This window comes from Orcinus orca, chromosome 8 (genome assembly GCF_937001465.1).
Source record: "Orcinus orca chromosome 8, mOrcOrc1.1, whole genome shotgun sequence".
Taxonomy (NCBI): domain Eukaryota; kingdom Metazoa; phylum Chordata; class Mammalia; order Artiodactyla; family Delphinidae; genus Orcinus; species Orcinus orca.
Window position 1 is genome coordinate 7,685,990 of NC_064566.1, and position 20,851 is coordinate 7,706,840.

Below are 20,851 nucleotides of genomic sequence, written 5' to 3' on the forward strand. Positions count from 1 at the left end.
CACCTGGCGTGTGGTAGGTTCTCAGTAAATATTTATTGAGTGAATCCAGTTCCAAAACATGTCCTGTGAAGCATAAGTCCCATGAGATGCTTCACGATGAAGAGATTTGTGGTTATAAAAAAGAGAGAGAGAAAGAGAGAGAGATTTGTGGTGAAATGAGCTTGAGAAGTCTGAATCCTGTTTCTCCCTCTTGGAGATGCATATGGACATGGATTTTAATAAAGGCTCTGAGAGGTCCTGTGAGAGACAAACCCCTTGTGTAATTGTGAAATGTTTGTTTTCCAAACTCATTTGACCACTGTGAACCTTCTCCCCTTCGTTTTTCTCATAATTCTTATATGCGAGAATAAACTCTGGACACAGTGCTCCTCAAGGGCCTCTCTGGGTCTGGTGTCCAGCTGCCACTCACTAGTTCTCCGCTTCTGTGGGCTCCGGCTCCCCCATCTGTAAGATGGTGACCCTGCTCCAGGCCTGAGGGAGGTGCTGGGCGGAGGGAGAGCTGGAGGAGGTACAGAGGTTGAGCAGAGGGGCCGAGCAGACACACCCCTGGCTGATCATTGACCAGAGGCCAGACAGATGGTTGGGTGCCCCAGAGGCCTGGGTGTCCCAGGGAACCTGTGTTGCCAGCAAGGGTGTGGGTTTCACAAGTTGGACCGTCCTCAGCCCAGGTTTGGGGGGCAGGGCTTACAGGCACGTAACTCTAAACCAGATCTTTAACAAAGCACTAACCAGAGGCTAACAAGGGCTAAGCCAGGTCTTAAACACCCCCAGCACCAGCAGCTGAAGGTCCAGGGGAGCAGGGGGCAACTTAGTAGTTCCTCTGACCCTCTCCCCCCAAAAATAAGCAACATCAAAACCAAAGTTAAATCTAAACTTAAACACAATAAATATCTTTTCTAAAAACCAAACCAAAGCAACAAACTCAGAGGGTTAAACTGACCCCCAGATCCATTAAAACCAAACAGAACAGCCAAACCCCACCCAGGTGGGCATTCTGAGGTGTAACTGCTAAGTAAAGAGTGAGGTTGGAGCTGGAGTGGGGTTTTTTTGGCTGTCAGCGAGCGAAGCAAGGTCCCTTTAACATTTTCCATCTCTGTGCTTGCACATCCTGGCGGGGAAGGAAGGTCTCTGATCTCCAGGGCCTGATCCCCAGGCAGTGGCTGGGCCTTGGAGGGGAGGAGGAGAGAGGGGGGCCTGGCCAGAGGTCAGAGGGCCTGGTGGTGGCTGGGAGGGTGGCGTGAGGTCCGCGGCTGCTCCCAGCCTCACTCACGCTGGCGCTCCTCCCATGCGCTGTCCACCCCTCGGTCTCATCTCCATCCCTGCCCTGACATGCACGGACCATGTGGCCTGGCAGTCGCTGTTCTGTCTCTGCCTTTTTGTCTCCTCTACCTGCTGCTTCCGAGGGTTCTGTGGCTTGGGGCTGGACACTGGGTGTGGGAAGTTTGGGGAAGCACAGAGGGAAGATGGGGGGTCAAATTGAGGGAAGGGAAAGAAGGGGAGCGATGCCCCTGGAGCAGGAGAGGAGGGGGGATGGGAAGGCCAGAGGCATGAGCATGGTGGGGAGAGTGGGGAGCTGGGCCCCCTTTCCCAGCCCAAGTGTGTCCTGGAGATCCTTCCTGTCCAGGGTCCCTACCTGGCTGGGCTGGGCTAGTGGCTGACAAGGACTTTCCTTTTGGTGTCTGCCCCTTCCTCCTTTCTCCCTCCCCACCCCACCCCCACTTGCTGGTTTCCACCTCCACCCCTCCTTCCCTCCCTTGGATCTCCATCCATTCTCCCTATCCTTTTCTGGTCTCCCCACCCCACTGCCTGCCCCCCCCCCCCCCCCCCCGTCTGTCATTCCTGCCCCTTCCCCTCCCCGCCAGGCCGCCAGCTGACCATCTTCAACAGCCAGGCTGCCATCAAGATTGGGGGCCGGGATCAGGGCCGCCCTTTCCAGGGCCAGGTGTCCGGCCTCTACTACAATGGGCTCAAGGTGCTGGCGCTGGCCGCCGAGAGCGACCCCAACGTGCGGACCGAGGGCCACCTGCGCCTGGTGGGGGAGGGGCCGTCCGTGCTGCTCAGTGCGGAGACCACGGCCACCACCCTGCTGGCCGACATGGCTACCACCATCATGGAGACCACCACCACCATGGCCACCACCACCACGCGCCGGGGCCGCTCCCCCACGCTGAGGGACAGCACCACCCAGGTGAGGGCCCCTCCGCTGGTGCACGAGGAACGGGGCTCCAGGTGGGGAATAGGGCTGATGTCTGCATAGCAACTGTGGTGCTCAGGAAGGGTCGGAGGGGACTGTGGTTTAGGTGGGGCTGGCAAGGTCGCCTTTCTTTCTTTTTTTAAAAATATATTTGTTTATTTATTTATTTGGTTGTGCCGGGTCTTAGTTGTGGCAAGCGGGCTCCTTAGTTGTGCCTCGCCAGCTCCTTAGTTGTGGCATGCAAACTCTTAGTTGCGGCATGCATGCGGGATCTACTTTCCCGACCAGGGATCAAACCCGGGCCCCCTGCATTTGGAGCACGGAGTCTTAACCACTGCACCACTAGGGAAGTCCCCAAGGTCTCCTTTCTCAAAGCGATTGTCACCCTGATGGCCAGGGATGTTGTAGATGTGGAGGTGACCACTATTTCTAGGGGGACCATTCCCAGAGTTGAGGGGGAGTTTGGTACCCTAGCTAGACCAGGGAAGACCACCCCACTTATGAGAGAGGAAGTCCGGGCTGGGGATGAGGGGTGGAATGACCCCCTCTGCCTGCCCCATAACGAAGGCGACGCCCAGTGTTGTGTGGGCATCGAGGGAGAGACGGGGGGAGCCAGGATGGCGTCGCTTTGCGCAGGGCACAGAGACGACAGCACTGGAAGGGGCTAGTGGCTCACCCAATGGTGGCAGCCCCTCTCCGGAGGCTGATGGAAGCAGGAGCAGCCTCTCCCTGATGGCTGGTGTCCTTGCAGTGAGACTGCCAGCCCGCTGCCTTCACACGTCCTCTCCGTGTGACCTTGAGTAGACGCCGCCGTGTAGCAGGCCTCAGTGTCCTCCATGCCTGTGCCTCAGAGCCGGGGCTGGTACAGACAGTCCCCTGGTGCTTTACCCTCCCTCCCCACTGCCTGCCCCACCTGCTCAGGTGCTCTCCCTGTGTCAGGTTTGAATTTATCTTCTCTTGCACCCAGGGGAGCACCGGAGGGGGCTGTACCTGAGAATGAGGCTCCACTGGGGAAGGACAGGGCTGGCTTTTCCGGTGGCCAAAGCCGATTGAGTATATGTGACTTACCAAGGCAGCCCTGGAGTGCAGCTGAGTTTTCTAGTTGTTGCTGCCGGTCATTGTTGGCCAGTGGGGGGGAGGGCTCACACCTGGCACACTGGACCTTGCTCAGTCACCCTGCTCCCTCTGCCCAAGCTACTTCTGGCCCCCATCACACATGGCTGTGGGCCTCTGGGCCTGGAGGGACCTCTGCCCTCCCAAGGTGAAGGAGGTGCTGGGTCAGCCATGGGGATGTGTCTTACCTCCACTGCCAGCCCGCCTTCAGCCTCTGTAAATGAGGGCTGGGTTCTCTGAGCTGCAGTCCCCTTGTCCCTCCCCATCAGTGCTGCAGGGGCCTGGGTCTGGCTGACAGCCTCGTCCAGGCAAGAGAGTCAAGCCTGAGCCCCCTTCCGTTCTGCCTTCAATGCCAAGAAAATCGAGGGGACCTGAATGCCAGGCCTTGCCCTAGGGAGCGGGGAGCCCTGGGAGAAAGGCCTGGCTCTAGCCAAGGTTGGGCACCGGCCATGCCCAGTGCCCAATGGCAAGAAGGGCTGTCCAGTCTCAGTGTGAGGTGATGGGCAGACCATCCAGGTAGAAGAGAAGGGTGGGGTTCTAGGGGTCATAGCTGTGCTGGTGGAGCCTGCACAGGGGAGACTGGTGCAGAGGGGCGGAGATGCAGAAGGAAAATTAGTCTTCCAGGTCCCACCTTGCCCTTGGGTGAGGGCTGCAGTGTCCGAAGCTCAGGGGGTGGGGAAGAAGCAAGATGTGACCGTTTCACCCCCTACCCACCCCAGACTCCTCCCATCCTTGGCCTTCAGCCTGGCCCTCTCCCTTCACCCGAAGTCTCTCAGAGTCCGTTCCTGCTTGGATTCTGGGTTTCCCTCCTTGAGTTTCTTCCCTAGCACCCCCTGAGAATCCCCCCCACCCCTTAACACTCACTCTTCTTGGGGATTCTCTTTCTTTGCAAGCAGGAGAGAAAATGCTGACAAAGTCGACTCCTGTTGTCATGGCAACCACAGCCCTAATTATCGTATGCAGCCCGGTTTCCAGGCTCCGGGAAGGGGGTTGGGAGAGAGATGAAGGTGGTGGGGTGGTGAGGCTGGAGCCAAGAAACCCCCCAGGTCCTGCTCCGTGTCTGCCTGTGCTGGCCTCCAGAGGCCCCTGTGCTTCACCTCCCTGCTGCCCCGGGCCCCCTCGCTCTGGCCCTGCAGTCCCAGTTCCGGGGTCCAGTCTCCCAGCCTTCCCAGAAATAAATGGCACAACGTGTGCTGTTTCATTGATCCCCGGGAGCGCGGGAACCGCCGCAGGGCAGGCGCTGTTCAGTCTACCTTCGCACAAGGGAGGTGGAGGCCCATGGTCACCCAGCGAGCGATGAGAGAGCTGGGGTGTGGACCAGGGTGTGTGTCTCAGCCCAGGGCTCATCCCCTGTGCCTCAAGAGGTGGCTGCGGGGCCTGCTGACCCAGCCTGGAACCCTCTTCTTTCCCCCCACCCTCCTCTCGCCCCCAAGAACACAGATGACCTCCTGGTGGCCTCGGCCGAGTGTCCGAGCGACGACGAGGACCTAGAGGAGTGTGAGCCCAGTACTGGTGAGTGCCTTTCCCCCCTCCCCTGCCCCGGGCCCGCTGCAACACTGATGGGAGGGGGGCGACTGTCCCTGCCACCTGGCCCGAGCCCAAGGGGCCTGCTGCCAGGCCTTAACTTTCCCTGGTAGCTTCCTTTCCCCTCCTACCATTGCCCCAGGTCCCGCAAATGCCCCCTGGCGAGGCAGTTTCTGGCGTTTTGGTGCCCCTCAGAGATAGTGAGGTCCTTAGCTTGGGGTCCTGGGGTTGAGGGCCAAGGGATGCTGGGAGGGAAAGAGGGAGACTTTTCCCTAGAAAGATGAGTAACTGCAGCTCCCATGAGTCCTTAGGGTGTGTGTGTTGGGGGGCGGGGTGTGTGGGGGATGGGGATGGGGAACACAGGCCTAGGAACTACAATTCCCATCGACTCCTGGGTCCAGAACTACAACTCCCATCAGTCCCCGAGGCCTGGTGTTCTTTTGGTCGCTAGAAGAGGAGGTCTCTGCTGGCTCCTGAACCCTCCTCATTCCCAGAGTCAGGGAGGTGGCCAGACACTGCCGGGGCTGCCAGGCCAAGCTGGGGCAGTTACTGCACAGTGTCGGGCAGCGTGCTGGGTAGGAGGTGCCCCAGCCAGACATGATGTCCCCCGGGGAGATTGGGCCTGGGGTCTGATCCACAATTCTAGTTGGGGAGCTGCTATAGGAGGAGAGCAGAGCTGGGAGGGAAGGCTTACAGGGGGAGGCATTCCAGGGCTCTACTTGATGCTTCCAGCTGGAGAGAAGGGTGCAGCCCCAGAGAGAGAGAGACCAGATTGGCAAGGCAGGGGTGGGCCATGGGTGCCGACTCAGAAGTGTGGGGTGTGGAACGGCACAGGGGGTGCCTCTGAACAGGTGGGTGGTGGCTGGGAGGAGCTGAGGTCCTGGTGCTTGAGGCTGGCAGCAGGAATGGAAGGAGACTGAATGTGGCCAGATTTCCCAGTGGGAGCGCGTGGGCTTGGTGGTGTCCTGGATGAGCCCCTGGGAGCCTCATCCCTTGCTTGGGTTTCCAGAGACTTCTCTCCGTTACTTTGCAGTGTGTGGCACCTGGGTTGTTGGTACTGGAAGGCTGGAGGTTGGGGCAGGTGCCCACAGGGTTGGGGCGGGGGGTGATGGGGTCAGCTGAGGTGGGCAGTGTGACCTGGGCATATCCTGTGAATCTGGCCTGGGCATGAGCCTAGGGGGTCTGCCAGCCCCAGAAGAGACACTCTGGGGCTGAAGGTGAGGGTGGGCTGCAACCAAGGAAGGAGTGTGAGGAGCCTTGGAGCAGAGGCTCAGGTTCCAGAGACCAAGGGCAGAGAGGTTTCTGGGGCGCAGGCCGCCAGGCCCAGAGGCTGAAGCCTGACTGCTCCGTGTCCCCCCAGTAGGCCAGAGCTGAGGGGGTTGTTCTGGCAGTCCTGGGCCCTGAGGTCCTTGGGGGAGCCTCCGGCTGCTGGGCTGGAAAGGCCTCCTCCGCCACAGCCAGGACCAGTGCTTTCCGGACAGACACCCTCCACTGTGGGGAGTCTCCTCTGCTGGGGGCTCTCCCCTCCGTCTCACTGGATGATCTCGGCTCAGGGATGCACCCTCACACCCCACCGTTGCTTTGGGAGGCCCTGGGAATCTGGCAGCTTCGACACAGCACTCTCCTTGCACCCTGCTTTTCCCCCTACCTAGTTACTGGTGGGGCTTTCCTATAGGTGGACACAGTACCTCAAGCCTAGGCCTGCGGGGAGCACCTGGGACACATGGTCCCCTGAGAGCCCCGGGATGGGACTCTGGGGACAAAAGGCTGTGCAGTCACGAGAAAAGGGCCCAGCTTGGCCCTGCCACATGTGTTTGCACACTCAGGGGTGGGAACTGCCAGGTGACAGGAGGAGCCTCTGCTCTCCCTGGACCCTGCAGATGGCCATGATGCAGGGACGGGAAGCGCACACTGGGCTACCCCAAGGCCACATCCTGTCCACCAAAATTCTGGCCTCCCAGCCCCAGCCCGGGGTCTTGTCAGGGGCCTGGGTGTGATGCTGAGCGCGTCCACAGGTGGGCCGAGCTCTTTTAGGCTGTGTTGGGACCACGGAGTGAGGAGGAGCTGAAGTGGGCGGGTCAGCTGCCCTCCCCGCATCAAAGGGCCAAGTATGTGAGGGGACAAGGAGGGTGGAGGAGGAATGGAAGCTGGGGGATGGGGAGAGGCTGGCGGGCCAGCCCAGCATCCAGCTTTAAAAATAAGAGGGAGGGAGGGCAGAGTGCATGCTTGAGCCCCCAGAGAAAACCATCGCAGCCCACAGGTGTGCATCGCGTATGTTTGCACCTCCACGCTCATACTGCCCTGAAATGCTTAAATTGGATTTTTATCTTGATGGGAGGCCAGACAACGACCAAGATGACTCCAGGGTCCCTCAGGCTGATTTAGACTGTGATACACCCCACCTGGAGAGGGAGGGGACTCAGGCCAGAGCCCTCTTGTGCCCCCAGTGTAGGGAGGCTTTTTCTCTAGCAGACAACCAGGACTCCTTGGGCTCCAAGGTCAGTGTCAGAGGTGGAGGCAGCCTGGCTGGAGACAGCAGCTACCCAGGGGCTGACCGCAGGCTCTTTGCACCCCTCTCACCTGCCAGATCTTCCTTCCTGGTCCAGGTGTGAAGCCTCGGGTCATCCCTGAAACGTTTCACACCTTCCCTTGACTTGGACCCCTCCACAGACCCCAGGTCCCAGCCTCCCCAGCCTGGAGAGCCCATCATCTAATGGTTATTTTACCTGAGGTTGGCAGCCCAGCCAAGAGTACTGTGTTGATGGACACGGTGTTTAACTTCTTTTGAATGGGAGTGCCTTTATGGGGACCTGCCCTGCATAGTAGGCAATGTGACCCAACGCCCCTCGCTGCCTTAGCCAGCCTGTCCCACACCTTGTGTTATGGGCCTGGCCCCTGTAGGAATTGCTCCCCTTGAGGCACATAGGAAGTGCACACACAGACTCACCCACAGAGGGACCCAGCTACATGCACACTCGTGTCTGACCGGAGGCACGCCCACGTCCAGGCACAAACATTTATGGACCTACCAGCAAGCTCACGCACATCCACTTCCACAGGTACTCATATGTTCAGACCTAAAGGGCACACACCATCTGTGCCTAGAGCAAAAGAGGCGCCAGGTGCTTAGATCTAAAGAGACACGCGTGTATTCAGAGCCCCGGGAGTCCGATGAACACAGACAAACCCACACACATGTGCACATTTTCACAGAGGTACACACGTGTGCTCAGAGCTGCAGTCCTGCATGTGTGGGCTTAGGGCTCCACACCTAGATGTGGACTCACGGGTGTCTGCCAGTGAGTAAGTGTAAGTGTAAGTGTCTAAACAGACACTTACACACGAGCTCAGCTGCACAAGGGTGCATACGCAGCATGTCTTCAACCCACCAAGGCAGTTGCATGTGCTCAGAGCTGCACCTCCATGTACACACAGACCCACTGAAGCGCACGTGTGCACAGCTATCGAGGAGTAGACCGGATGTTCAGAGTCGCGCGCGCTCAGAAGCGCTTGCACGTTTCACACACGCGCGAGACACGCACACCTGCGTGCTCAGACCCTCAAGGCCCAGGCATATACGAATCCTCGGACTCTCACAATCCCACATCCACACTCAGCTCACAGAGGCACACACGTGTACAAATCCACCCGCATCACACACATGCTCACACATGTGCTCAGGCCACAGAATCCCCCACGTGAGCTCAGACTTACAGACACTCACAGATGTTTCAGAATCACAGGTGTGTGTGTGCGTGTTCAGGGCAGCCACGTATACAACATGCACAGACCTTCTGAGATGCAGGCACACACATGTGCACGTGGGCGTGTGAATTCAGGGATGTACACGTCTGCGCCCAGGCTCACAGAGGTGCACGAGTGTCACAGCACCACCCCCGCATACACTTGGGCTCAGACCTACAGTCGCCTGCACATCTGTTCACGTACTCTAAGACACACACATCCTCAAAGGCATGTCCTCGTGTACCAACGTGTGTGCTCATGCTGAGGGCCATGAGGGCACACGTGTGTGCATCCTCAGGCAGGCTGTGTGTGCCCAGACCCAGGGGTCCAGGCATACGCACACATTTCTTCAGACTCACAGACCTGCGCCCCTGCCCCACCGCCCCAGGAAAGGAGACCCTCGGAGGCCCACCTCAGCTCAGACCTTCTGAGGCTTACTCTGATGTGCATGCCTTATGCTCAGACACACACACACGTGCTCAGACCCCTCAAGGCATGCATGCTCGTATTCAGTCCCACGGTGGTGTACACACACGTGAACACACACACACACACACAGAGTCAGGCCAACACTGACACGGGCGCTCACAGCTGCTGGTGTACTTACTCATATGCTTAGAGGTACACATGCAGCTCCACACAGAAGGACACCCACATATCCGTGGACCCTCAGGCCAATCACACATGTTCAGACACAGTAAAATGCATGCTTCCGTGTTCACCAGGTGAGCACACAGACCCACAAGGACCCACACATACATGTGTACTCGGCTTCATATAAGCCCACGTGTGCTCAGACCCAGAGAGGCAGCCTCATGCACTCGGCCCACTACAGAGGCGTTGCCCCCGTGCACACATACACAGGGCCCTCAGAGGCGTACACATGCTTAATTCCACAGGCACAGACACATGTGCTCAGACCCACACATCTAGCTCAGAATCACAGAGGCAGAAACATGTTCAGATTCCAACGTGTCTTAAGGTAACACTAGTTGTAACAGAGAAACTCTCAACCCCCGTGGTTAAACACATAGACATTGACTTCTCCTTCACGTAAAGTTATAAACACTGTTCCTGATGGGTGAGCAGCTTTTTTTTTTTTAACATCTTTATTGGAGTATAATTGCTTTACAATGGTGTGTTAGTTGCTGCTGTATAACAAAGTGAATCAGCTACATGTATACATATATACATATATCCCCATATCCCCTCCCTCTTGCATCTCCCTCCCACCCTCCCTATCCCACCCCTCTAGGTGGTCACAAAGCACCAAGCTGATCTCCCCGTGCGATACAGCTGCTTCCCACTAGCTATCTATTTTACATTTGGTAGTGTATATATGTCCACGCCACTCTCTCACTTCATCCCAGCTTACCCTTTCCCCTCCCCATGTCCTCAAGTCCATTCTGTACATCTGCGTCTTTATTCCTGTCCTCCCCCTAGGCTCATCAGAACCTTTTTTTTTTTTTTTAGATTCCATATATATGTGTTAGAACACGGTATTTGTTTTTCTCTGACTTACTTCACTCTGTATGACAGACTCTAGGTCCATCCACCTCGCTACAAATAACTCAATTTCACTTCTTTTTATGGCTGAGTGATGTTCCATTGTATATATGTGCCACACCTTCTTTATCCATTCATCTGTCGATGGACACTTAGGTGAGCAGCTCTTTTCAGGACGCTGATTCAGGGCTGGTCTGTCTCCACCTTGAAGCTGCACCATCTTCACCATGACTTCCCGAGTTGTGGTGGAAGGGGATACGCAGGGAGGGGCATGAAGGGGAGGGTTTATGGGCCAGGCCTGGGAGGAAGAGGTGTGCATGGGCCCTACTGATTCTGTTCTCCAGAGCTCGGTCATGTGGCACGACCTAGCTTCCAGGCAGTCCAGGAGGAAGCAAAAACAGATTTGGTGACCAGCTAGCCATTTATTTGCCACAGTCTGGGCTTTGGGTCACCAACGATCCAGTCCACTGTTCCCCCCACCGACAGAACACACCCACTCCTACCCAGGAGAGACACCCGAAGCCCTAGCCGGTTAGGATAGTCATCTCAGAGGTGAGGATGTCTGGGAGATGGACCCGCTCCATTGGGTCCAGACTTGGCTCCTGGGTACCCATATGTGGTCTGGATACCCATGAACTAAAAGGATAATTGATCTCACTGCCCATACAGCCCAACACACACCCAGAATACCATGATGGGCCAGAGAAAACCACCACCATAAAACCCTGCGTCCAAAGGGAAGGATGGAGGGTGCACAGCAGCTTGTAGTTCCTAGTGTTGGGAAGATCCAGCCAGCAGGCAGCTTGAGGCTCTGCCCTCAGTAGTGGGGAAGTTTCTCCCTGAAACCCCACCTCTGCTGTGTGGGAGAAACTCCCCTCTGCTTTGTCTGGGGCCCTGGCGCTGCCCTCTGGCAGACCCTTCCCAGTCCTCCATCCTCTGGGTGGGTGTCGGGAAAATGACCTCCTTGGAGGTCTCACAGCCTTGACGGCCCTCTCTTCCTGCTCATGCATGTTTGGGGGCCCAAAGGTTGTTTTAAGGCTCCAATAGTCAACGGAACGACACTCGGAGTTCTCTCCTAGACATAATTCTCAAGCCTGTTTATTTCCTTGTTTCTCTGCCCTATCTCTTAATTTAGTGGTGACTATCTTGAGGGCGTTTGAAACAATAGGTGGGGAGACACACCCTTAGTGTGATCCTTGAGGCAAGGCTGAGCCCCGTTTTTCAGGTGGAAGTGTCACTGGGCCACTATCCCTGAAAGCCGTTTCCAGTCTTCTCTTTTAAGATTTGGGGTTTGGGGGCAGTGGTTCTTCTGACACTTGCCGGCCCCGCATTTCTGGGCTCTCTCTGGTCCCTTCATCTCTTGCAAACGCACCAATTCTCGTCTAATGTTGTTTCTTTCTTGTAATACGTTACCAAACACAGAAAGTAAAAGCCGGCATTGTCCCGACTTTTCTGGCACCTTCCCTTAGTGCCTCAGCCTCAGTAAGCACGTGGTCTGTCCCAAGCAACGGTTGGTGCCAGGTGTCCTGCCGCTGCATTATGTGGTTCTGCATCTTTCCAGCCTCCAAATCCATTTTCTTGAATTGTTACCTGAGGGCCACAGGTTTTTGTTAATGTGACACCCACTTCTGGCTGTGTCTGTATTAGTTAAGGTAACATGTGTTTCTGTAACAGATAACCTCCCCCCGAATCTCAGTGGGTCCTTCAAGGGGAGTTTCTGACTCAGGTGAAGCCCCACCTGGGTGCTCCTGACCAGCAGGTGGCTCTGCCCCAAGGAGTGCTTGGGGAATCCAGAGACCTCCCATCTGTGGCTCCTCCATTTCAACACGTGGTTTGCAAGGTCACTGGAAGGAGGAGAAGGAGTGCGGAGGATCGGGCACTGGAGCTTTTATGGGCCGGTACTGGCACTGACCACTGCTTACTCCTGTGGCCGCACCTACTTGCAAGGGATGCTGGGAAATGTAGTCTCACTACCCGAGGGCAAGAGGTGGTCACAGAGGCACAACCGCGTGTGTTCAGACCCATGGTGGCACGCTCACACGTTCTCAGCGACACATTCATGCATTCACATGCACACACGAGCTCGGACCCAGGCCTAGAGGCAGGCGGACCACACACAAACCACGTACAGAGCACAGGCTCACTCACATGCACGCACGTCCGCTAAGACTCGCTGACATGCATGCTCACGTGCTTGGATCCATTGAGGTTCGAGCGCGCGCGCACATGTGCGCGCGCGCGCACACACACACACACACACACACACACGCTTAGAGACACGTGCCCAGCTGCGCAGAAACAGACCCTCAGAGGGGTGGGTGCACGTGCGTGCACACAGTAGGCGCTTCACCGTCTCTGACCTTGACTCCACCTTGACGTTTGCCCTTGCTGTGTGTGGGTTTCCGGGTGGGGAGGGGTGGTACCCTTCAGGCCACTGCACACAGTTGCACAGATTGTTCTCTGCTGGAACAGGTGAGTAAGGGCTGAAATCTAGCCAGTGCTCTGCTTGCCAAGCTGTGTGTCCTGCGCCCTGGAGCGGGGCTGTGCCCACCAGGAGAACAGAATGCCTTTTTCCAGTTTTGCACAGAGATACTGTTTGCCAAATGGTGTACCTGCAGGGCTGTGGCCACACTGAGGGTCTGCCATGTTTCTAATCCACACGAAATGCCCTGTGGACTAGTGGCCTTCCTGCCGTCACAGCCTGGGCAGGGCACCCAGCACTGGCAGATGAGGCCTCAGGCAGCTGATTGCTTAGTCTCTGACGCTCAGCCTCAGTTCTAGATGCTGCTTTGGGGGTGGGCACATCTTGCTTGGGAGGGGATGGGGTTCTTGGGTAGATTTTCAGTCAAGGGCCTTCTTTGCCCTAAAGGCAGAAAGGGCCCAGCTTGCTTGTCCAGCAGCCCCCAGAGGCAGGGGAGCTGGGGGAGGAGGGTGCTCGGGAATGGCTTGTGGTCTCCTTGGCCAGAATGGAATTCCTTTTAGTAAGCGGAACTGACATGCACTGAAATTCAATTTAGGAGCAGAGGGTGGGTGGCGTCTATGATAAGTGCTCCTGTGAATATTTCCCAAATGCTGCAGTTGCCTGAAGTGGGGGAGGGGAGGGAGGCTGCCTAGGGTCCTTATCAGACCCCCAGGGGCACCCCATCCCAATGTGCACCCTTGGCATAGAGCTGGACCCAGGGTCCGAGGCACCATGAGTCTTCATGAGTTTGCACCCCTAAAAGCCCAGCGGGAGGGGCGTCCTGGGGAGCCCCCAGTTGGACTTCTGCAGTGAGAAGTCTCTGAGGGTTCCTGCCCTCCTCCAGGCCCCACTAACTCCTCATTGGCACAAGCTTGCCTGACCCTTCCTGCATGACCCCAGGAAAAGACGGTACCCTACTTTGTGTGTGACTTCACTGCCACAGAGCCCAGACCGACTTGAGTGAGAGTTGGGGAAGGAAGGCAGCGTGGGGTCTCAGTAGTGTGTCATCTTGTGGTGAGGGGTGTAGGGCCCAGGGAGGAAGTGGCGTGGGAGGTGGAGGCTGAGGTTCAGGGCCAGGAGAAGGGGACACCAAGGGGCAGTTGTGGCAGTGTGGGGGGATGTGAGTGAGGGCAGGGCACCCTCAGGAGATGCTGTCAAAGCCTCGGGCCAGGGAAATTCCCCAAAGGAGTTGGGGACGCAGGGACAGGACCGAGACCCAGAGATGGAGGCCAGGAATTGGCTGGGGTTGAAGGGCAGGGCCGAGAAGTCAATATGACCAGGACTGGGAGGGCTCTGGAGGCAGGGTTGGGGGAGGCAGGAGGCTGCACAGGGGGGCCCTGGGAGCCTGTGTGTCCCAGGGACCTAAGGAACCAGTGAATTGGGGCAAATGGTTGTGGGGGGTGGGGGTGGGGGGCGGCTCAGGCTGAGCAGGATTTGTCTGTGGTCCAAGGCCTGAAGCCCCCATACACCCTCATCTACTGGGGAGGTGAGCAAAAGGATAGAAAGCCAAGGTCTATGCCCTGATTGTCCTGATCAACCCCTTGGGCCATGATGTGTCCCCAGCAAGGGCCTTCCCTGGCAGTGAGTCCAAACCTGTGCCTCCAGGACAGAATAGGGACAAGGTGTCAGAGGCACCCAAGGCAGGGAGGAGCCTCTGGAGGTCTGCCTGGAAGAGGAGGTATTTGGTTGGATTCAAAGGATGAATGAGATATCAGCAGGGGAAAGGTGTTCTGAACAGAAGGCAAAGTTCAGGAAGGGGGCAGGTGGTGTGGGCCAGCAGTGAGGACCCCAGATGTGTTCAGGGTCCACACAGGGAAGGGAACCTTGTCATGGCTGGGCCCAGATGCTACCACTCGAAGGGCTACCAGCCTCCTCCTGAGACCTGACAGCTGAGTTTGCCACTTACCCAGGGACCAGGTTGCTGGGCCATCCTTGGTGGGTCTAGGGCTCAGTAGGGATGGGAGGACAAACTATGTTCATCCACAGGCTGGGATCCAGGCCTTGGCCTCACCCTGGGCCTGGAGCCCAATACCCTAATTTTATAGATGAGGAAATTGAGGCCCAGGAAATGAAAGAAACTTGCCCACAGTCACACAGGAATTAATGACAGAACAGGTCTTGGCCTCCCACATTAAAATCCAAGCCAAGAGTCAAGCAGCCTAGCAGATTCCTGCAGGCGTGGGGAGGATGAGTCAGGCCTTCCGGGGCTCCTTGTGAGACTTGGCCCTCGCCTGGCCTCTGAGAGCCACAGAAGGGACTGGATAGTCTATTCATTCATGTAGCCTGACAGTGACACCTGGAAGACCCTGGAAGTCCTGCCCACCCCAGGCCTCAGCATCCTCCTCCATAAAAAGCCAGGGTTGGACAGTTCCAGCCCCACAAAACATGCTTCTCTGCTCTTGGCTCAGTTTTCCAGTGTGGCTGAGCCGGTGGAAGCCCAGGTGCCCTGAGGCTTCACAATCTGGGGTGCAGGTGAGCCCCTGTCCAGGGGGAGATTGGAGCCTGGTGGGGAGAGCAGCCTGAGGAGCTCAGCAAGGCTGCGAGTTCAATAGCAAGGTCTTGGCCAAGCTGGCTAGTGTGGCCAAGGACAGCTCTGACAAACCGCTGGAGCTTGCGATCTGAAGGATCAGCAGAGATGTTTGAACAGCAGAGTGGAGACCAGAGCGCTTTGGGTGGGGGGAGGAGGAGAAGAGGTGCCAAGGTGTGGTGGTGGTGGCACATGGCTGGCCTGGATGCACTGGGGCAGAGGGGTCTGTCAGGGAAGCCCTGAGAAGCCTCCCATGGAGCAGGTGGGAGGTTTGTGGTGTGATCTCTGAAGATCAAACCCTGCAGAGAGACCAGGGAGCTGCACTCAGATGGGGGCAGGGCTTGAGCTGTGCTGGAGGGAGAGCTAGAGAGGAAACCTACAGTCCCTACCAGGCCCAGAGCTGCCCCTCCAAGAGGAGGGAGCCCTTCCACCAGCCACCTAGACCCAGGGCTGCAGCTCTGGTCTACCCCAGACCAGTGGGTTGCAGTGCTTTTGTTTGAGAGGGGGCCCAGCAGGCTGATGGGAGTTGTAGTTGTTGACCCAGGGGCTGATGAGAATTGTGGTCCACACCCCTGTAAGAACTAATGGGAATTGTAATTCTCACCCTCTGGGGCTGATGGGAATTGCAGTTTTGGCCCAAGAGACCCCAGTTATCCGACCTAGGGAGTGAGGAGACCTACACCCCTACCCCAAAGGCCCTCCCCAGTAGTTCTCCTGGGCCCTATATTAGCAAGTGCATCCTTCCCAGATGGCTGTGTATGTATTTTCTTTTCTTTTTTTGCTTTCTTCTTCTTTCCGTTGTTTTATTATTGTTTTAAACAATAATAAGAGGGCCAGAGGCCGTCAAGCCCTGGCCAGGTCCTGGCGGCCCATGGGGGTTCTGGGGAGGGGGAGGGGGGGAAGTCAGTGGGGGTCAGAGGTGGAGGGTGAAGAAAGAGAAAGTTGGGGATTTAGGGTTAGCTCAAGAATCATGTGTCCCTGCCCAATTCCCTCACTCACTCCCTGTCCTGACTCACCTCCTTACCTCAGCATGGCTTCTCACCACCACTCCCACCCTGCCAGCTCTTCCTCCTGGACCTCATCACCTCCCACCTTCAGTTCTCCTCTCCCCATGACCAACCTGCAGTTAGCCTTCAAAGCCCCTTCCCATGCTCATCCCCTCCCAAGTCCTCTCACCCATGAGGCAATGAGGCAATTCCTACGCAGCTGCCTGTCACGTGCCTCCTTCCTTCCCACTGTTCCCTCCCTCCCCCACACGCTGACACCAAGTGGTGGTAACAGTTCCTCAACGCTAGCCTTCACTGTGCAGATTTCAGCTTTGTGTTTAATGAGGGGGAGAGGGCCCAAGTGAGGGAGGAGAGAGAGTATTCTGGAGGAAGCAAGTTGTTCAGGGAGAGAAGAGTGAGGGAGGGAGATACCAAACAGATAGAAAGGAAACGTTGTACGGAAAAGTTGTTTTTTTCTTATTTTTTCCGGGAGAACCCGCTTACACAGCTCTGTTTGTAATTTTTTTCTTCATGCTAAAATCACACGGCCTATTTGTTGATGTAAGTTGCCTGAATTCCGTGGTATGCTATCTTCTTTTTTAAAAACAAAAGAAAAAAAAAAAAAAGCAAAAAAAGAGAAAAACCCAGAAAAAACCCTAAAAGATATTGTTGTTAGGTTTGTTTAAATGCTGCTCTTGTATCTGTTTTTAAAGCCTTAAACCAGTAGAATTCTTTTTTTCTTTTCCATTTCTTTTCTATTTCCTTTCCTTTCTTTTCCTTTTGGTTTCTTAAGACAAACAAAAGACCAAAACCCAGAGAGCCACAGAGCCCGTGCGTGGGGTGCCCAGGGCATCCGAGCCGCTGCCCGCTTAAAGCTTAAAGCGCAGTGCTCCGGCCGGCTGGCGGGCGGGCCCAGCCCGCTCTAGTCTCCGCCAAGGCCAATTGGAACCGATTTGGGTGTGTGAGGCTGTTGTTTCTCTCTCTGTGCCGGCCGCCTGCACCCCGGCCCTCGCTGACGCCCTGTCTTTTCTCTTCTCTCTCTTGTTCTAGGAGGAGAGTTAATATTGCCCATTATCACGGAGGACTCCTTAGACCCCCCTCCCGTGGCCACCCGATCCCCCTTCGTGCCCCCACCCCCTACCTTCTACCCCTTCCTCACGGGCGTGGGTGCCACCCAAGACACCCTGCCCCCGCCCGCGGCCCGCCGCCCGCCCGCCGGGGGCCCGTGCCAGGCCGAGCAGGACGACAGCGACTGCGAGGAGCCTATCGAGGCCTCGGGCTTTGCCTCCGGGGAGGTCTTTGACTCCAGCCTCCCCCCCACGGACGACGAGGACTTTTACACCACCTTTCCCCTGGTCACGGACCGCACCACCCTCCTCTCCCCCCGCAAACCCGCTCCCCGGCCCAACCTCAGGACAGATGGGGCCACGGGCGCCCCTGGGGTGCTGCTCGCCCCCTCCGCCCCGGCCCCCAACCTGCCAGCGGGCAAAATGAACCACCGAGACCCGCTGCAGCCCCTGCTGGAGAACCCACCCCTGGGGCCCGGGGCCCCCACGTCCTTCGAGCCGCGGAGGCCCCCTCCCCTGCGCCCCGGCGTGACCTCCGCCCCCGGCTTCCCCCATCTGCCCACAGCCAACCCCACGGGGCCTGGGGAGCGGGGCCCGCCGGGCGCAGTGGAGGTGATCCGGGAGTCCAGCAGCACCACGGGCATGGTGGTGGGCATCGTGGCGGCCGCGGCGCTCTGCATCCTCATCCTCCTCTATGCCATGTACAAGTACCGCAACCGCGACGAGGGCTCCTACCAGGTGGACCAGAGCCGGAACTACATCAGTAACTCGGCCCAGAGCAACGGGGCGGTGGTGAAAGAGAAGGCCCCGGCTGCCCCCAAGACGCCCAGCAAGGCCAAGAAGAACAAAGACAAGGAGTATTACGTCTGAGCCCCCGGCACCGCGCCCCACTGCCAGCTGCCCCTCCTGGGAGGGCCCGAGAGGAGGGTGCGGCCCTCTCCCTGCCGGGGCCCTGGGGACCCACTCCCTGGCTGCCTCAGACTTCTCTCACGAAGAGGAAACGCAAAAAAATGAAAAAAAATGGAAAAAAAAAGGAAAACCCCGTGCTCGTCCCCTTCCTCCTGCCGTCCGTCGGCGCGGAGTCATCGTGCGTCCTGGGGCTGTCTGTCCCTCTCAGCTCTGCGCCCATCGGGCAGGGCACGTGCTCACAGTCCTGGGTTGATTTATTTTTTTAAGGGGGGTAGTTTTATTTTGGTGGGGTTGGGAGGGAAGGAAGACTGGGGGTTTTGTACAGTGTCAACTACTCGTCCTGTTCATTTTCCTCCATTTTTCTTCCTCCTTCCTCTGTTCCCCCAGCCTTCCTTCTCTTCCCAAGCCCTCCAGTCCCCACCCCAGGCTTGCTATGTCTCTCTGTCCCCACCCTCCTTCCCCAGTTCTCCTTTTTGTGTGTGTCTGGTTTCCCCCTTCCTTTCCTCCCTTCGGGTTTCCAGAGTCGGTGGGAGAAGGGCGGGAGGGTGGGCGGAGCGTCCCAGCGGGGGGCGGGGCCGGGATGGCCCCGAGAGCCATGGCTCCGCCCACCAGGAGGAGGCGCCTGCCTGGTTCCGCCCAGGGAAGGGGCTCGGGCCTGGGAAGACCTGTTCTGTTGTGTGCCGCCGGGCGACGTGCATTGATGGGGAAGCTGCTGGAGGAGCAGGGTGGGGGGCGGGTGGGAGGGGAAAGGCAAATGCAGATATATATTGAAGACAATTAATCTAGATATCGCGAGCAGCAGCCTGTGGCACCCATTGGGCGCGGGCAGCAGGGAAGAGAGGGAGCCAGGCATTACCCGCATACTGCTGGGGTCACTTATCTGCCCACAGGCTCCCTGCTCCCCCAGTTTTTTTTTTTTCTCTCTTTGTTAACAAATGTGTCTGAGTCTTGGATAACACCCCAACCCCGGAAATGTGTGGGAAAAGAAAACAAAAACTTTCCAAATCCAACGGTCCTGTGCAGTTTGTTCGGGTTGGGTGCTGTTGGGACATTGGTCCGAGCTCTGGGCTGGGGTCTGGGTGCAGATTGGAGCCCACGAGAGCTGGTAAGTAGCCCCCAAAGTTTTGGGCTGAGCATGACTTTGGGCACCTTGGGGCAGCTTGTCTTTGTCTCACCCCCATGTCCCAGCGGGCTGGGGAAGGAGACCGCAAACAGGCCCCAGGCTTGTGAGCGATGACTGGTCTCTGGTCCCATTGGCCACGGACCTTAGCTTCTCTGGGGGCTGACAAATCCCGAGACGGGAGCAGTGTTTTGCCCCCTAGTGGCTAAAGAGGGCCTGCCCTTCTGGTGGCTGTGTGTGCAGGCATTGGCCTTGACACAGCCCTTGGGGAAGGTGATGTTATTCCTGGGTGGGAAGAGCTTCAGTGGCTGGTCCAAGGTCTCAAGGTAACTCAGTGTCTGAGTCCAGATTGGCCCCTAGTTCCGCCTAACTCCGGTCTCTGCCCCTTCTGCATCTCTAGGGTTTGGACCTTGCCCCCTCCTGGCTGACCGTGGGCAGCCCCTGTGGCCGCAGGTGGAAGTAGAGCCAGCACACCTCAGACCAGGTGTTTGCTTCTTCATGGGGACACTAAACAGGCTCATGGTCCCAGACATGTGAGATGGGTCTGGATTTGTTAAGCCTCTCCGTCGAAAGGAGCCGAGACTCTTGAGATGGGGGTTGTACACGAGGAGCCGCGCACCTGGGCACCCTCAGGAGAGCAAGCAGAGTGTGGGTGGGCCTGTGTCTCCCAGGGGGCCACGGTGGGCCGCCACGCCACTGGACACAGGACTCAGCCACGCTTCCGTCACTCAGGTCTCCTCTGCCTTCGGCTTGGTGGGTCTCGCCTCCCCCTCCTGGCTCTGCTTTCTCGTGCTCTTGGCTCACTGTGGCCCTTCACCGCCCTATTCTGCTTCCTGAGCTCCTACCTCGGGCGGCTCTGCTGCTGGCCAGCTCATTCTTGCAGCATCTTCCAGTTCACAAGCCTGGTCTGTGTTTAGGCCTGGACAGCACTGAGGGCCCTTGGGCTCAACTGCCCACAGGAGCCCCACCCAGGGCCACCTCATCTCCCCCTCCTTCCCTCCATCCTGGGACGAAGCTTTTATCGTGGGACCACCCTTCCCACCACAGGTTGTGCCCCAGTGGCCCTTGAGAGTCCTCTCCCCACCCCCAAGTCCTAACATGGGTGGGAGAGCGAGTCTTCCCCCAGCGGCCCCTGAAGGTGGGTTTCCATGGACTTGGCCTCCCCTTGCCCTCCTGAACCAGCCACCAGGAGGGAGGGTTGGGCCCCACTTGCCTCCTACAGCTGCTCAGTCTTGGAGATCAGCATCACCGAGGCCGCCTCTAACCCTCTGTGGGAGCCCGAGGGGGGAGGCCTGACCTGAGGCAGGTTTGTCAAGACATCCTGTTCCTGTGCTGGTAATGGCCTTGCCCCTGGCTCTTCTGCTGCCGCTCTCTCAGTCCAAGGAATGGAGACTTAGCTCAGGTTCTCCTCCCCCATCACCACTGGCCAGAGAAAGCAAAGAGAGGCAGGCAGGATTTCCTTGGTATCAAGAAGGGAGCATCCTTACTCCAGAAATTCTAGAGTGGCCTTGAATAGTCTATCAGAGTAGGGGGCCAGAAAGAGGGAGCATGCAGGAGCTGGAAGGATGGGCCCCAGTCTGGCTCACTGCTGTGTGCCTGTGGGACTGGGTGTTTTCCTCTCTGCGTAAGGAAGCTAAGAGCCCTGCCACCCAAGGACTTGGTAGTAAGAGGAAAGCTTCCTGGACTCTGCCGCTGACTCA

The 20,851-nt window shown here is 57.5% G+C and overlaps 1 protein-coding gene across 43 annotated transcripts in view; it reads left to right on the top strand.

Annotated features, from left to right (window-relative positions):
- NRXN2 (neurexin 2) overlaps positions 1-19,041 on the top strand; it is a 109,749-nt gene extending 90,708 nt beyond the window's left edge. For 30 of the 43 annotated variants that reach the window (XM_049713241.1, XM_049713244.1, XM_049713247.1 and 27 more), the window contains 3 exons: positions 1,863-2,188; positions 4,741-4,819; positions 17,106-19,041. In XM_049713241.1, the coding sequence (XP_049569198.1) occupies positions 1,863-2,188; positions 4,741-4,819; positions 17,106-17,992 (1,292 nt within the window). In that variant the 3' untranslated portion in view covers positions 17,993-19,041. The remainder of the gene's footprint in view (positions 1-1,862; positions 2,189-4,740; positions 4,820-17,105) is intronic. The other 13 variants (XM_049713250.1, XM_049713251.1, XM_049713262.1 and 10 more) reach the window with 1 other exon arrangement.
- The last annotated feature ends 1,810 nt before the right edge of the window (positions 19,042-20,851 follow it).